Genomic DNA, 16,395 nt, shown 5'->3' with positions numbered 1-16,395 from the left:
TTGTGAAAACTTAGTCCCACTCACGTGTGCTTTGTGTATTACGGTCTAGACTCTAGACATGTTCGGATTGCCTAAAGGTATACTTTGTTGTGACTGGTCTAATGCTATCAGTTACCATACTTGTAAAGTAATTCATCAGACTACTGCATGCATGAGACAAAATGGTACGTATACACGGTAGGCAGCTACTTTTAGCATTCATCATTCAGTAATACTATATTTCAATTAAGTCATAAAATTAATCACTAACTTAGGTTGCCATCGTAGTACAGAAGAGACATAGGGAGAAGAGAACCTGTTAAGTCCAATAATACATTAGGTTGTCACTGTGATTGTTAAGCTGTATCCAGTATCAACACGTGGAAGAAAGTGCGTGTAATCCGGGCGCGTGTTACATGAACAGCGGAACTATGACATAGAACACACTTCACATTAGCAGGGTCGTTTGTACCTTGTAGATCATGCACGGTAGCTTTCACATGATAAGTATGTCGGGTTAGGTCAGAGTGTTGAGCTGATAAGCGTCAACATGACAACAAACATAACTTTTGTCAAGACGACAATTTAAAAATGTTGTCCTAAGATAAAATAAGTGGTGAAATTAACCTGCAACCATACAAAAAACATGAACAGATTAATTAAGTGTCTTGCAAATGCATTGCTTACACAGACATTTCGAGATCATACTGGAGCTTAAGAAAATCACCCAAGCACGTAGTATCCTAAGGCAAGAAGTTTAAGGCCTGATATAGAACTTTTCCGCATTCCAAATCATTTATGTATATGCTTGTAGCCCACACCAGTTCAGGCTTTATGAGCCAATTATACCACGGCCTGAACAAGCTAACATTCTGCTCCAGCTTTATACATTCCTCTCTTCGCTTAATCATGTATATGTGACATCATAGTCATGATTGCATAAAACATGCTCTGACGCCAATGATACTGACTTGTTCAGAGCTTGTGCGGTCGGTGTGTCTGAAAGATGGAATGTACAGGAGTACTAGAGTACTCACTACTGTAAAATCAATGAAAACAGAGGATATGCCATATACAATTTCTTAAGAGCTATCACATATTAAATATCTTTATATCAATCAAACAGATATGTCTATAATAAATTAGACGTCTAGGTGCAAATAAAATCACAGATAACTTTTATAAATTCATCTGTTTCTATCATACATACATAGGCGACTTCTAAAAAATTCCATTTGTAATATTGTCACGGACAGTTTCTTGTGAGATCCGTCAATATCTAGTTGATAGACACAGACGAATTTAATAAACACTCATCTGTATTTAAAGTCCTGCGAATGTTTTCAAATTTGATCGTCTATCTCCCGTGGCTCTTTTGGCTTTCAACACACACAAACTGCTTGTCTCTCAAGACTCTTTTGGCTTCATATGCACACAACCCCTCGTCTCTCCGTAATATAAAGCGATGAGGGGTGTTTTTCTTCCTCACTCGTCATATCCAAGCGATCCACTCCATTGAGAAATGAGGAGTATTCTGCGTCCTCACTCGTCATTCGCATCAGAGAAGCTATATCCTGCTAGGGCCCGAATCCCTTTCACTTCACAAGGGTGAGTATCATGTGGTTCCTTTCACTGCACCGAGGTTTTCATTACTTCAATCTATGTAGCTGATGGCACAACCTTGTTTCCATCGTAGATCTTCAATGGTGCAATTTACGGAAATTAGGAGGTGGCAGAATGGGGTTGTCCCTATAGTTGCTTTGATGACGCGGATGCTTGGCATCGACTTTGGACGGATGGAGTTCGTCTTCTTCGCTGCTATGAAGGTTCTCTGTCAACCATGTGTACGCTGTCAATCGTGTTCTCTATTCGGTTATACCGGATGAAAGTTTCTCTATTGTTGTTCATCAAAATGGAGATATTTTCATCAACTACAAGACATGCTTGAATGCTCATTTTTTGTTGAACCTGATTGACTGTTTGACAGTAACGCAGTCTGGTTCTAGCTAATGTGTGAGATTATCAAGGTGCAACTAGATTCAGATGACTATGAGATGCTAATTGAAGATGATTCTTGGGTTGATATTGTGCTGAAACGCAAGAGGCTGAGATGATGTCTATCATCTCATCTTTTTGAAAGAAAATGTCGATCGATCCAAGTTTGTCAATCACTTTTTGTCTTTTTGAAAGACGGTGTCATCATGATATCAATCATTTCATCCTTTTAGAATACGGCATTGATCGATCAGTAATGATATATAACTAATTAGGTTTATGTGTTCTGAATAATATATGATGTTCTTAACCTTTGTGATATATAAATATATGTGTTTAGTTTTCTAAATAATATGTAATTGATGGTGTGAACAATGTGTTTAATTTGTGAATCATAAAATGTGTATCTCTATGACCCTTCCCCCTAGAAGCAAATTTGTTTCCAGGGGAACGGGAGACACATGTTTTTTAATAAAAAATATGTCTGTCATAATCAACATAAATGAATTTAAACAAAATTGTATGTGACTCTTACTATGTATAGATAGTTATATAGAAACTTCATCTATATGTCGGTGTATTGTGGACGGTTTTGAAAACATTTGTAACAAAATCGATATCATAGATACTGTTGCAGAGACGAAACCTATAACCATATGTAATATGGTTTAAAATTCGTCTGTAATGATCTATTATAACGTAGTGACTAGTGGCAGTGTGGAATTTTCAGATGAACATACGCCCTACGTACGCGCTTCAAATGTGTTCAGCCAAGAGGGCACTGCGTGCATGTATACCGTACACTGCATATTAGCTCCGTCGTGCACGTGAAGAACAAAATACCCGGGAAAGGGGATGCTAGAAATAAAGGAGTTCAGGTATCGGTTTTGGAAGCACCCTCATGAGTAGAGTTTCTTTCGGAAATGCTATCGCTCGGACGTCCGGACGGACTAAAGAAAATCGGATGCTTGAAACTCATGTCACACAATTTTGTTCTGTTTGCAGTATCACCGAATTTGTCTTTCGGTTGTTGCATTTTTTTTAATATAAGAATGTTGCTATAACTATTTTTAATATTGCAGTCCTTGTTTTTAAATGTTGCAATGTTGTTTCGAGACGGAGGTTTGGATATTTATTGCATTGAGATGGGAGATTCGTGGGGAACCTAAATTATAGGATATGAGACATGGTTGTGTTAATTTGTTCTACTATTTTCCCCCCACTTGAATCAAATGAAGTTTTCTATGAGCAAAGGGTCATTTTATTCTTGCGAGCTGTAGGAGGTCAGTTTGCTACGTGATTAATTAACGGTGGACCAATGCATTGCACGCTGAAACCGTGGAAAGACAACAACGTACGCCGACCAACAAGGGTGGGAAACCGTTGAAAGATAGGGGTCCAATGAATTGCACGCTGAAAGAAAGACGAACGAACGAAGTGAAGTCTCAGGCGCGGCACCATTGGCCGGGGCCGTCCGATCGTTGGGGGCCGCGGGCGGAGCCCACTCTCCGGCCATGCCGTCAGCCAGCCGCGGTGCAGCGGCCGGGGAGAGACGGACACGAGAAGAGGAGCGAGCCTCGCCCCGACATGTGCAAAGGCACGGACTGGACGTGCGCCTGGAAAACGACGCGCAGGCCAGCCAGTCCCAGGCGGCCCGACTCCCGAGCGGTGATGAGATGACCGGCCGCGGTGCCCGTCACGTGGCGTGGGGTACTGCCCCTAGGGCCACCTCGCAGGCGGCAGGTCCCATCGTGTCCTATACCGCTGGTCGGTCAGGCTCCCCTCGGCCACCGGTGTTCACTTTTTACTGCATGGAATGTAGGTAGCCTCTATTTATTTTTTAAAATGCATGTATGTAGCCTCCCGTGTCGGAGAAACGCTGGTCCGTCCATAATTCTGTACTTTTGAACTGTCGCCTGATCGCCTCCTTGTTACAGTGGACGCCCCTGCCTGCCGCCTTACAGTTTTGGTAACAAAAATCTGGCATGCTAAGTATTCTGAGTTGGATTACCAAATCTTCTAAGGCTGGTTTTTTTTTTTATGATTATGCTGATCTGAATTTCGATTCTCACCATCTATATTCTGAATTGTACCATTTAAAACAAATAGTATCAGGTTATTAGAATCTCTCCACCCTCCCCTCGACATGTACAGCGCTAGAGTCTCTCCCGCCGATGAGGTGTGTTGTTGGCTCCCGATGGTCACCGACGACAACGGCGCTAAGCGCCTGAGGTCATCCACCGCCCGAAGGAACCGCTCTGCCTTCGCCACCGCCCTGTTGCCACCGTCATCGAACAACATATGCTCCTCCCTACCCCCCCCCCACGGGCATCAAGGGCCCCAACGCCCATGGAGTCCCACCGCATCACCACCCTCTCTGTGGCCCCAGGTCCATCGTGGTGGATTCGTCCATGTTGCCTCACCCACCCCACCCCTCCTCCCTGCCGAAGGGGTGGGCACGGCGAGGAGGCGCAGGTCGACAGCGAGCTGGGAGAGCGAGACGGTAGAGGAGGAGAGGAGTGAGACGGTGTGGAGGTGCTCGAGACGAGGCACATCACCAGGACAGAGAACAACGTCGAGAGTGCAAGCACGAGTGGCATGAGCAATGGCAGAAGGCCATGGAGGACGTAGGGCCGAAGAGCGACGCGAACAACGAGGAGAGTGATGCGGTGATGGACAGCCAGTGGCGGCAGAAGGCCGAGGAGGATGCGGTGGCTGTTGGCACATCCTCGAGAAGGCGGAGGCACTCCTCGACGTCAAGATCGTCGGACTTAGACGACGGCATGGCGTGGTGTGCGTGCGGCGAGAGAAAGGGAGGGAGGGGGATGGGAAATGGGTTGGTGCGAGGAGCGTAGAATGTTATGTTTGTAATAGTAATGGTAGGTAAATATGTGTCATAATCTGATAGAAGGATCATTTCTCTAAATTATGGATTGTGACACAATCTAACCTTTTATCGTGGATTCTGAATTGTAATCTGTATGCTTATTTTCAATTTTGATTTTTAAAATTAGAATCCAAAATCAAAATGAAAAACAAACAAACCCTAAAGTCAACCTACGCATAGATTCCACTTTTCACTATTGGCACAGTTCGTAGCCCACGAAAAACGCTCCAGCCTCCGGTGCCATGCCAACTACCAAATCATGTGCAAGGCAGCCGGTGCAAAGCAGAGGAAAATCAGCCCAGATGCACCGCTTCCCAATCCCAGCCCGCGTGCTCTCCTTCTCACCCACCCCCAATTGCCCAGCCGAAACCAACCCCTCGCGCGTGGCCGTGGCGCCATGCGCGTTCACCTTCGAAGCCGGCCGCGTACGCAAGGTCGAATGCACCTGAACGAGTGGACATGGCAGTGTGTCTCCCCCAGGCCCCAGCCATCGGCGCAGAAGGCCCGGAGCCCCGCGTGCCGCGCGCGCGCATCCCAGGTCCCAGCATAAGCGAAACGAGGTCGCCTGAGTCCCACAACCTCAATGCAAAATCTGAGCATGCTCTGGATTATGGGACCGGCAGGGTCCTGTCTCTCTTCCCCCGGTAGATTCACACTCACGTTATATGCTACGCAATCTGCTCCATGCACCTGATGTGACTCCGTCATCATATTCGAGCCAACGAGTCTTAGGAGATTTATGGAATGTAGTCGATTTCAGAAACAAAAATCTCGCAGGAGACATCAGGGGTCTTTCAGAGCAAAAATCCTTTATCAGAGAGGAAGCACATTACACATGCGAATACATCGGCCACTATCAAAGATCAACAGAGGTGGAAGAACATCCTCAGAAACAGAAGTAGATAGTCTTTAAGAAAACAGGATCACGACGAGCACCACGTTACGTACCGCACACATACAACATATACACAGTACATTGCATTTTTATTACTAATCTGACATGAACGCTGCTCCACACACAAATGCACGACACTGAATTTACACGTGAAAGGAGGACTTGCCATGTCCAGAGTTCCCATTCTCTGTCAGCTTAAGAACTTAGCACAACCTTTGGTTTGGCGATGGCCTCCTTTCTCCTTCCTGTCAGAATCCTCTTGAGCAAGCTGTTGTTCCCCTTCTGCTTACTCGGGGCAACAGCAAGTGCTAATAGCTTGACATCAGCTTCACTTCTGCAGGTTCCATTCACACCACGAGGCTTTACGGGCGACACCACTGGAATTGAGTGAGAACTACATGCTGCTGAACCATAATATCCCTCGTCGGCAGAATGATTTCTTTCACCCGGCGCCCTCAGCTCAGTACAAATTATCTCCTTAGTTTTTGGGGAGCTTGGGTAATAAAATCCTCCATCATCCATGGATAGCATCTCGCTTAGTGACTGAGATCGAGGTTTCCGCTCAGGCCGAGCTGCAGTATGAAGCACCTTGTCAAAAAGGACTGCGTCCTTTGGAGATGCAAGCGCTTTCAGTTGTTTCCCCAGGTTTAGGATTGTCTCCCGGCACTCAATGAGCTTCTCTGATGCTGTTGATATCTCCAGCTGCTGTGATAAAAGGGGTAGCTGAAATTTAGAAAACATGAGTGGTAGGCTCATGAAAATGAACAATGATAAATCAGGTGACAGGTGCATGGGACTAAAAAGCTGAGATGCTCTATTCTGCTGGACAAAGTAAAGGCAGATTTGACTGCTTAGTTGTAAGGTTCGGTTAGTAATTTGGACATCTACAATGTGCGTTGTCACAGTACAGCAAATTACTTGGAAAATATACAACTTGAAGTGCCAATTGCTTTCTGGAAAATGGTAAGGATAAGAAAGATTATAAGGATCTCACCATCTGCAGATGTTTCTCTTCATTATCAGCGGCATCTTTTGAACCTTCATTAGCAGAGCAACTGCTAGCAAATAACCTTTGTTAGACAGAATATTATGAACCATGGAAGGGCAAGACTGAAAAAGAATTACCATTCAAGATGAAGCTTGGATTCAAGACAAGTAATCCCTTCTTGCTTGCCTTTATTTAGTCCAGATATGAAAATGGATTCATGTGTACCACATTCATTCATAGTAGACTCACCATCAACAACATGTGCCTTTATTTTTCCTGACTCCAACTTATTAAGTTCTGCCCGCAAATTTGAAGCATTTTCTTCTATCCCCTGAAATTTAGAGACTGCTATTTCATTACTTGTGTTTTGTGGACCAACATCGGCTTTAGATCCAATATCCATACAGCTTGAGTCAGATACTAACGACATCTGAACATTGTCTGGCGTCCTAGGTTCATCTATGCCATCCGCTGTATGGATTCCTGTGTGCTTGGTTACTGCAACAACTTCAAGTCCATCTGTGTTTAATTCCAAATGCTTTATGATAGCTTCCTTCATGTCGGATACATCTCGTAGTGAAAAGCAATGGCTGATTATCCATTCTAATGTGAGGTGGAGTTCATGAACAAAGCATTCAACATCAGAATTCCCATACAGAAGCTCACTGCATGCAAAGACAAGATTTTGCAGAACAGAAGTAAGTTCTGATGTTTTCCACAAGAATGCACGAGCAACATAGCCTGATAATGTTTCATGGTCATTATCCTCGTCGCCACCAGATAGCACAAGCGTGCTACTATAATCCTTTGATGATCTCTGGATGACTCCCTCGATAAGTTCAATTAACTTTAGGACAGCCTTCTCAATCTTACACTGGCGAATTTGGTCAGTTGTTCCAGTGGGGCCATCAACTGGAACTAGCTCTTTTCCTGATGATTCTACTGCCTCTCTCTTTGAATCATATGGTTCCTTAAGTTTATCATTACATAAAAACTTTTCTAACTCTGCAAAGTCATCCATGAAACTCATGTCTGATACTCTTGTGCTCTTACTAGAATGTGCTGTGAGTTTCTCCTTCTTGAAGTGTTCCAGCTCAGATAATAAAGCTGATGCCCAAGAGCCTGAACAGCTGACATTATCTTCATTGCAACCATCCTCAGAGATAGATGAAAGAGGGTTTTCAACCACTGCAGGACTACTTTTTACCAATTCTGCAGCAGTCCGGTCTCTTGATAGCTCTTCAAACTGGGCTTCAACTTGGGAAAGTTTAGTAGTTGTGCGAGCAAGCATAGTCCGAGAAAACTGAAGTTCACCATCTTTTCTAGAAAGAGATTCCTTTATGGCTTTATTTTCATCTTCTATTGCATGTAGCCTTGCGAGCAACGGAGAATTTCCATGCGATGCATCCTGAGAGTTCTGTACCGGATCACTTGAGTTGAATGATGTCATAGAATTAAACCTTCTTGTCCTTGTGGTTGCTGTATTGCTACCCAATGTTTCAACTTCACTTCTCATTTTGGCAATGGCAGCAGGACCCGGTAGCCTTTTACGTACCATTGAACGCAATCTCTGGGATTCTGATTCGAGCTTAGTTATCTTCCTTACGTTCTCAAGATGCTGTTTATGTGCAGCATCAGCAGATTTGAGACTAAATTTCCTTTCTTCACTTCGAATCTCAAGTTGCTTCTGCAGCATGCAAACCTCGTACCTAAGTGAAGAATTAGATCTTTCAGCTGACTCTAACTTTACTGCAAGGTCCTTGAAGTTTGACTCTGTTACTCTCTTTGACTCAATTAGCTCTGAGATGATGTCCTCTTTCACTGACAGAATTTCAGAAAGTTTGTCATTCTCGGCATCTAAGCTAGCAATTATGTTTACTTTCTCCGCTAAATTTGCTTCCAGCTTCTGAACTTTGACTTTTTCACAAGAAATAATTTGAGTTGTGTCCTTTATTAATGAGTCCCTCTCTACCATGGCAACATGTAGAGCCTCGTCAAGCTGCCAAATCCTTTGCTCAATTGCATTTTTTTCATCTAGTGTATCATCAAGTTGTGTCTTGAGAGCTATTGCTTCAGCCTCAGCTTTCTCCCAACCTAGTATTCATAAGTGACACACGCTGTGAAAAATGATTTCCAGTGTATATGAATACATGCGTGTGGACATTTTACTTTTAGGATAGACAGACCATATGTAGAAGTTTAGAACTAGTTATGATCCAGGAAAATGTGAGGCCATAATACTGAAGTGACTACAGTAATACCTAGTATGGCTTCTTCAGCTACTTTTGCTTGTTTGGCTAAGATAGCATCCTTCTCAATGCACTCAGCATGGGCCAATGAAAGTTGTTCATTTAAGTCTTGAAGAGATTGCTCTAATCGTGCAAACTTCTCCTTCTGCATGAAAAAAGAAGTTGAAGATCTAGATATAAGAATCTGACAATTTTATATAAGCCTATTAATTTTAAAAGTGTCGATGATGTACCTCCAGCTCCCTCTCTGATGATTTCTTTCTCCAAAGCCATGCCTTATGATCCATTAATGGATGCTCAATTTCTATCAGTATTCAACAATGTGAAAAGTTCCCTGGAGATAAAAGAATATATGCAAATATTAGTAATATAGGTTTACACCAAATCATGTTCTAAGGTGGACCTGAGTAGAATATTTGCTAGGGATGATATTTAGCAGGAGACTGCTTATCCGATGCTGTTCTTTTAGTGAACATTATATCTTTTATCCATATCAGCTTCAACTATCATGTCCTCTTTGCACATTCAATCGTAGGAAGTAGAAACTGTACATCTTCCAGAGTAAAAGGAGACTGCGTATCTGATGCTGTTTCTTTTAGTGAACATTATATGTTGTATCCATATGAATTAATTGACTCCACAGGACCACTGTTTTGCACTTTATTAAGAAACGATCCTTGGACAATAATTATCCATCACCTTTTCTAATTAGACAGTTGTCATTATCACTACCCAAACCACTCACCACAGGTAACTGTTTCTTGGCAACTGGAGTATGATTTCTCAATACAGAAAGTGACGCTCAACTAAAAGGGAAACAAAATAATATATTGAGGTTAGCTCAGTTCCATCCCTAGTACAGCCACCACTCAATGCAAAGTTAGTTGTCGAAGAAATATGGCATAGTTTCCTCAAATAGAGTTTGTTACTATTACAAAATCGGTTAACAACATTCGCTTCTGCATGAACTTTGGTAGCGGTCGGTTACTGACATTTTGCTTATCAAGTTGAGACCAACCCGACCAATGAAGTTTTTAACACCGGTAGGTACACAAAACATTTATGTGACTCAAGTACAACGTCCCGAAAGTCAAAAGAGTTAAAAGTATATAAAGATATGATTCTCCTAAAGTCACAACAAAATTAGTTCTACACACAATTGCTGTAATGCAGCACCGAACACAGGTGCTCTTTCCAACAACCCAATGCAAAGCTTAATGGCCTATGAAGTATGAACAAAGCAATTAAGTTAGCTGAGCGTTTGGGCCAACATGGCACTATCTCTACTCTACCTCTTTCTGCGAATTGGCTGCGCCAAATTTCCAGGCAAAGAACTACACTACCACGCAAGGAGAAGGAAGAGCAAGGAGAGGAAGGAAAGGAAGGAAGAAACCCCAAGCAAGCAGTAAAACTTTCTACCCACTGGACACTGGACATATCCCTAAAGAGCACCCTCTGCTTCTAAGCAAAAGAAGAACAATGGTAGAACACAAGCTCAAGAGGGCCCAAAATCCTCAAGAATACAAATCCTTAGGGTCTCAATTACTAAGTATCTGTACCATGTAAGGGCAATTAAGCAATTAAGCCAAAAACATCACCATGTCAAACCCCCATTACCCTGAGTTCTCCATCAAGTACAAGATTTCCCCATCATTTTCACAACCACCAACAAGGATGATGGAGTGCATGCTTACCACACTCCACACACCGACAAGATCCAAAGGAAAAGAGTAACATAGACGAAAGAAGGATTTCAAGAAGGTAGTAGAGAGGTGAGCCGAACTGACCTTCAGTGACAACGAGTAGTGGTTCAAGTGAAGCTCACCAACACGGAGCCGCTGCCGAGTCACTGTGTGCCTGTGACAGCATCCTATGGAGTTTGGACCGGAGGACAAGGGGAGATGAGGACAAGGACACAAAAGGTGGATGGTAGGGAGAAAAAGTGACGCGGGTATAAGAACACAACAAAGTGATCATTAAGCTTTCTCTGTGGGAGGTACCTGGCAAATAAAGGTATCCTTGCTAGGCCCTTGAAACGACACAAGTACAGCAATACAGCAAACAGAGAGCATGTAGATGGCCAGAGCTGCGACGGTGGCTCACTGCAGCAAGGGGCCGGGCCCAAAGGTAGCCTCCATCGCAGCTTCATTACAGTGTGCAGAGCCAGTGAGCCAAGTGGATAAATTTATTGGTATTAGCATGACTGGGTTTAGGTTCACATAAGTGAGGAGCTTTAAAGTGTCGGCGGTGCTACCGGTGGACAAGAGATCTGCGTGTAACAGCAATTGGTTCTCCATTAAATTGGATGTCTTGTTCGTTCCTCTTAAAGTCCGTATGCTTATCTGATTGTTCTCCTGATTATGGCGACACTATTTTTTCACGAGATAATTCATGACAGATAGATTACTAACAATTCAACAATCTAGAATCAGATGCATTTCTTGATATGTGAAACACAAACAGGCATCAGGAGATGATGCAAACATGTCAGTTGGCCGAGCCATATTGCAGGGCATGCTATGCTGGTAAATCAGCAAAGCCATACCCGATATCCAAATCCATTCAAACATAGATTACCCAGCAGTATCGTTCCCATCTATTCTAAGGAGTAAATCAGTCCGATGTAGCAGCATGTGAACACTAAAACTGGATTCGAACACCAATCAAACAACCCAGAACCAATCGTCACTAACCTGTGATCGAATTTGTATGCCAACTAGCAAACCCATCGTAATCATTATGGGAACGGAAGCGCCGAGCTGTCGCCGCTGGATACGGCGGCCGAGAAGGCGTCCCCGCATAGGCGTTGAAACAGTCGATGAAGACGGGGACGAGGGGTACGCATCAGCGACGGCCGGAGTGCAGCGCAGAGCCGCTGCGGAGTCATGGACGCCGCGGCCGCCCGGATGCTTTGGAATCTCCGCCGTACAGGTGCTGCGACAGCGGTCGGCGCCGGCGGGGCTTGTTCGTAAAGTTACAGGGTGTTTTTTGCAAAATATTGGATCGCGATTTAATAATAATAATTGCGATCCAAATTAGGGGCTATTTTGCAAAGTAGCGGATCGCAGTTAATAATCGCGAAAACATACATGGCGGCCGACGATGCCGCGCTGCCACCGGCGACCGCCGCGAACCCCATCGCCACACATCCCGCACCACCATCCATCAACCGAACGCACCCAACCGCGGCTCCGCGCCAACACCGTCGGGCACCACACGCGCCTCTGCATCCGGCACCGCGCAAGTCGGCCGAGCCTGGCGCCACCCTCGCCGCCACACCACCATGGACAAGAAAGCAGTGGGCCTGCCTTCCTGGGTGCTGCTCTCATCACTATGGCCTGTTCTCCCTCCTCTGCTCCACCTCCATTGCCGGCCCTCATCACCTGGAGGCCGGAGGCATAGTTCCCCCTGCTCGTGGGCTAGACCCATGTGCGCGGAATGCGGGAACAGCCCAGCCCAACTTGGAAGGTCTGTGCTGTCCACGCATGTGATGTGGTAGCGTGATCTTTTCCTGTTTATTCCTGCCGCGATCACGGGCTCACGGGCTCGCGCGGCGCGGCCTTCATTCGTCACAGCGGTGCCCTCCCTGAATCCCGCGATCGATGGACGGCGGCCGGGTGCTTTCGTGAGCAGAAGTCCGGAACCCCACGAGGCCGAATACCGAGCGGCAGCACCATCGCTGCCCATATGTGCCGCGACCGCGAGAGTAGTTCACGTTCAACGGTGCAGGGCATCGCGCGTCGCGTGCGTCCATCGATTACACGGCATGCCGGCCGCCGCGCCCTAGCTTTGCCCCAGCCCGGCGGCTTCATCTTCCGTGTGCGGCTTCGGCCTCGCAAAAGTCGGGTCAAACTTTCGAGTAACCGGAATGGATCGGCGAACCGAGGCGCGGACACGGGTTACCCGAGTTGTGCCGACCCGACGACCGTTTGCCCAATATTGCTTGCCTGGCCGCATTACTCAGGGCTAAAGGTGTCCAAATAGACTGGCACGGGTCTGTTACGTATGGTCTGAGAGTTCGATGGGTCCTGCCCTACTGTCCTACCTGGGCCGCTGCCGCGCCATACCGCCCACCATGGCACAGTGTGTTGTAAATGTGTCTGGGCCAGTCTGGCACGGCACGGCACGGTCACTCACAGATCGTGTTGTAGCATTTAGACTACATGTAAGTGATAAGTGTTACGATAATTAATTATAATCGTATTATTGTAACTAATATATGTGTTTTGAAGGGTATGAAAATTTTAGTTCACAATAATAAATAAGTTTTTTAGTCCTTAAGTGATATAATGGATGATCAAATAACATATATATTAAGATTAAAGATCTTCTAGTTCTAAGTGTCATAAGAAGATGAAGAATATTTAAAGTAGTTTAGGTATTTTTTCTTAGTCTTTTGAGCATACTATAAAGGAGGCTAAGAGTTGTAGTTTGATCTCACTTTGATCTCTTACAACATAGATAAGCATATATATTGTGTGTATCATCAAGAAGCAAGTGAGAACACTTAAGTAATTTGCAAAGTCTCTAATTGGGCTTGTCATTATCCCGTTGAGCTTGTCTATCTTGAGTTATAGCTTGAAAGTTATGGTGACCTTGATGCTAAACTGAGGTCTTTATCTAGGGCTCAGGGTTGATCCGGTTCCGGTTAGGATACTTGTTAGGACAATATCTCACAACATGTCCTTCTCCGCAATGGTAACATCCTCGCTATCGCTGGTACTAGAACAGTTGAGCTTGACTATCTTGAATTTTAGCAGGATACTTCCTAGGGCATTGTTTGACCTGGTGCATTGGGTCTCGACAGTAAAAACACACTCCTCTTTTTGTAGTAGAACCATGAGTTTATTTTCACCCAGATTTGTAGGATTGGGAATATAAACGTTAGGGCATGGGAGGGGAGCTTTTTCTTCATATCATTCTTTTCTTGACTGGCATGATTGTTGTGTTGCACTTATCCAACTTTAATTTTGCTCTTCCTGAAACGTCTGGCCTTGTTTGGTTGAAATTCACCGCAGGTAATCACTCAATCACTGATGTCGAAATCCTGATGACTTCCTTGCATTCAGGTGTTCTATTGGTCATTGGAGTTCGGTCCTTGATCATTAATGTATTGTGGTTGAACTTGATGTTGCTGGGGTGTTATAGTCTGAAGATAAGAATTGCTTTCTGATTGCTAATATGTGAAGGACATGTCCATCTTTTTGTTATCCTTCATCCTATAATGCTTTTGCTCCACATTTGAAGCTTGGTTAACTTATTGTAGGCTTTTCAAAGACTGAGCCATAATTTGAAGAATATATATATCCAAAAGTTGTTCCATGTTGAATTGAGATGAGCGATCTTCAGGCAGTGGTTGGTGGTCATTATCGTCGTTGCTACCTTTACCAAGCTAACCTTCCTTTGAGTTCACCATATGATCCGGATTGAGGAGGAAGGTTGGGCAAGAAGAGAAAAGACTAGAAGGAGAAAACCCTGCTATATTATTAACTATCGAGATATTAAGATTATAGAAAATGTAGCTGTGTACTAGATGCTAAAGCATCCCACAATGCACACCTACACTCAGACATAAAATACAAATCGCACAACATAAACACACACTATTAACATTGTTCTAATGCTTTTGAAGATTAGGGGAAATCCTCCTATGACTTGAAGAATCAAAACTGATAGAAGCATGGATGTGGATCTTCATGTCTTCAATGTTATGGTAGATGATACTTCTTTGTAGCGAAGGGTCTTAAAATTCACATACGACTTTTGTGTGCAAAGTATGTTTAACACGCATAAGGACATCGCATGTGAAGTAACAAAATCAATACCTTTATAGAATAAATGTTAAACTATTACAGCAATTGACATATATTATTTTCTATGGAAATATCTACAGCGGAATAAAAGCACTGGTGCCCAACAACACCGCAGGCAACCGACTGAGATACACGCACCTAGAACGTCACAAATCTCAACTTAATAGTCTTCAACATCTTCATTTACTGAGCAGCACCATGCATGTCGTATGACAAATAGAAAATAGCAAGTGTGAGTACATGACGCTTAGCAAGCATACAGGAGAATAATGATATGCATGTTTATATCAAGGACAAGCTAACACATGGTATATTTGTGCAAATGGGAGTAAAGAAAGACAATTAAACTCAAAAGCATTAAGCAATTATTATGTGAAAGTAACCTAATTAATCCAACAACTGATATCAAGGTTAACCACCTTGCAAACCATAATCATGTAGTACCACCAGTAATATAACTAAAACTATAATCATAACTAAAACCATCTAATCATGTGAGGATCTAAGTCTCCCACAACCGTGGGCACAACTGCTATAACAATTTTACACTCTGTAGAGGTTGTCCAACTCTACCCATGAGTTTTGATTTCCATATTGCCGTGTTTGTGAAATACTTAACACACTCCTATGTGATACATGTTTGATGTATGTATAATATAATCCATATGGTATATAGGGAAGCTTGCCATATCCGTTGATTCAGATGAGAAATTGCTCTTGTGTTGTTATCATGGGTTTCGATATGGAAACCATTTAGATGGATATCTCTATAACTTAGTAAAGTACAGGTTAAATCGAGATACAATAGAGCATCATCGGTTATGACTTGAGTACCCATAGAGAGAATAATTATGGCACGACTAGAGACATCAATTACTGTATCGCGTCCAACGATTGTCAAAATGTTTAGAAATGTTTTGGTTCCATGTAATATAGAGTTTATGGTGCATATGTCCACTAAGCGCATTTCTTCCTCCATCGGATTGACTCTCGTAAAAATCTATATATAGAATTGAAGAATTTGATAAAAATTCTTTATCGGATATATAAAATACATACAAACTTTATGCAGTATCATAATCCTAATATAATATTGTGATATACAATATTTAATAGGACGTAGATAACATGGTATCTAAGAAATTGAGAGACTAGATAGGGTCTCCAAACATGTCGTGCAAAGCAAATTTGACATTCATATTTTTCGTGCTCATAGAATCTTCTGGCCGCAGAAGAGTCTAGTTGTTACTTAATTCTTATGAAACTTGTTGTGAACAATTAGTCTCCTTAGTGGTGCCAGTTTAAGGATTGAAGCGTGCTTCAAATTTTTGTCCTTGAGCAGGTCGGTTACGTCCCAAGAATTGTAAATGCAAATCGATTAAATGACTTAGAGTGTGGTATTTTTTATTTAGTAGAGTGCTTGTAGTATCCATACTTGCGGTAAATATTAGATTTATCAAGTTTAAAAATGCCTTGACTCTGATTTGATGCATAGGACTTCTGTTTCTTGTTGCGTTTGTGTTTACTATTGAAGTTTTTTGGATGGCGTCTAAAAGAGCCATCGAACTTGTTGTTATTCTGGACATCAG

General features: G+C 43.3%; 1 protein-coding gene across 6 annotated transcripts; it reads right to left on the bottom strand.

Annotated features, from left to right (window-relative positions):
• Positions 1-5,750: 5,750 nt before the first annotated feature.
• LOC133925112 (filament-like plant protein 7) lies at positions 5,751-11,944 on the bottom strand. 6 transcript variants are annotated; one of them, XM_062370957.1, is made up of 6 exons: positions 11,687-11,944; positions 9,227-9,327; positions 9,006-9,138; positions 6,882-8,838; positions 6,751-6,811; positions 5,751-6,479 (listed from the first exon to the last, which is right to left on the bottom strand). In XM_062370957.1, the coding sequence occupies exons 2-6, from the start codon at positions 9,278-9,280 to the stop codon at positions 5,952-5,954; spliced, it is 2,733 nt and encodes a 910-aa protein (XP_062226941.1). In that variant the 5' UTR covers positions 9,281-9,327; positions 11,687-11,944; the 3' UTR covers positions 5,751-5,951. The 6 variants fall into 6 exon arrangements, with proteins under 6 accessions (XP_062226941.1, XP_062226938.1, XP_062226943.1 ...); XM_062370954.1 differs by lacking the exon at positions 11,687-11,944 and adding an exon at positions 10,781-11,129; XM_062370959.1 differs by lacking the exon at positions 11,687-11,944 and adding an exon at positions 10,781-11,129 and having other exon boundaries at positions 5,751-6,458.
• Positions 11,945-16,395: the final 4,451 nt, after the last annotated feature.

The sequence above is a fragment of the Phragmites australis genome, chromosome 7, assembly GCF_958298935.1.
Source record: "Phragmites australis chromosome 7, lpPhrAust1.1, whole genome shotgun sequence".
In the NCBI taxonomy this organism is placed as follows: Eukaryota; Viridiplantae; Streptophyta; class Magnoliopsida; order Poales; family Poaceae; genus Phragmites; species Phragmites australis.
This window is presented reverse-complemented; position numbering and strand designations above follow the sequence as displayed.

Bases quoted from the DNA above. Each gene is read 5' to 3' on its own strand.
- LOC133925112 (XM_062370957.1), bottom strand. From the start codon at position 9,280: ATGGATCATAAGGCATGGCTTTGGAGAAAGAAATCATCAGAGAGGGAG. The intron at 8,839-9,005 runs GTATTACTGTAG...TATGAATACTAG, and splicing joins AGCTGAAGAAGCCATACTAG to GTTGGGAGAAAGCTGAGGCT. The intron at 6,480-6,750 runs GTGAGATCCTTA...TCTAAATTTCAG, and splicing joins AAGAGAAACATCTGCAGATG to CTACCCCTTTTATCACAGCA.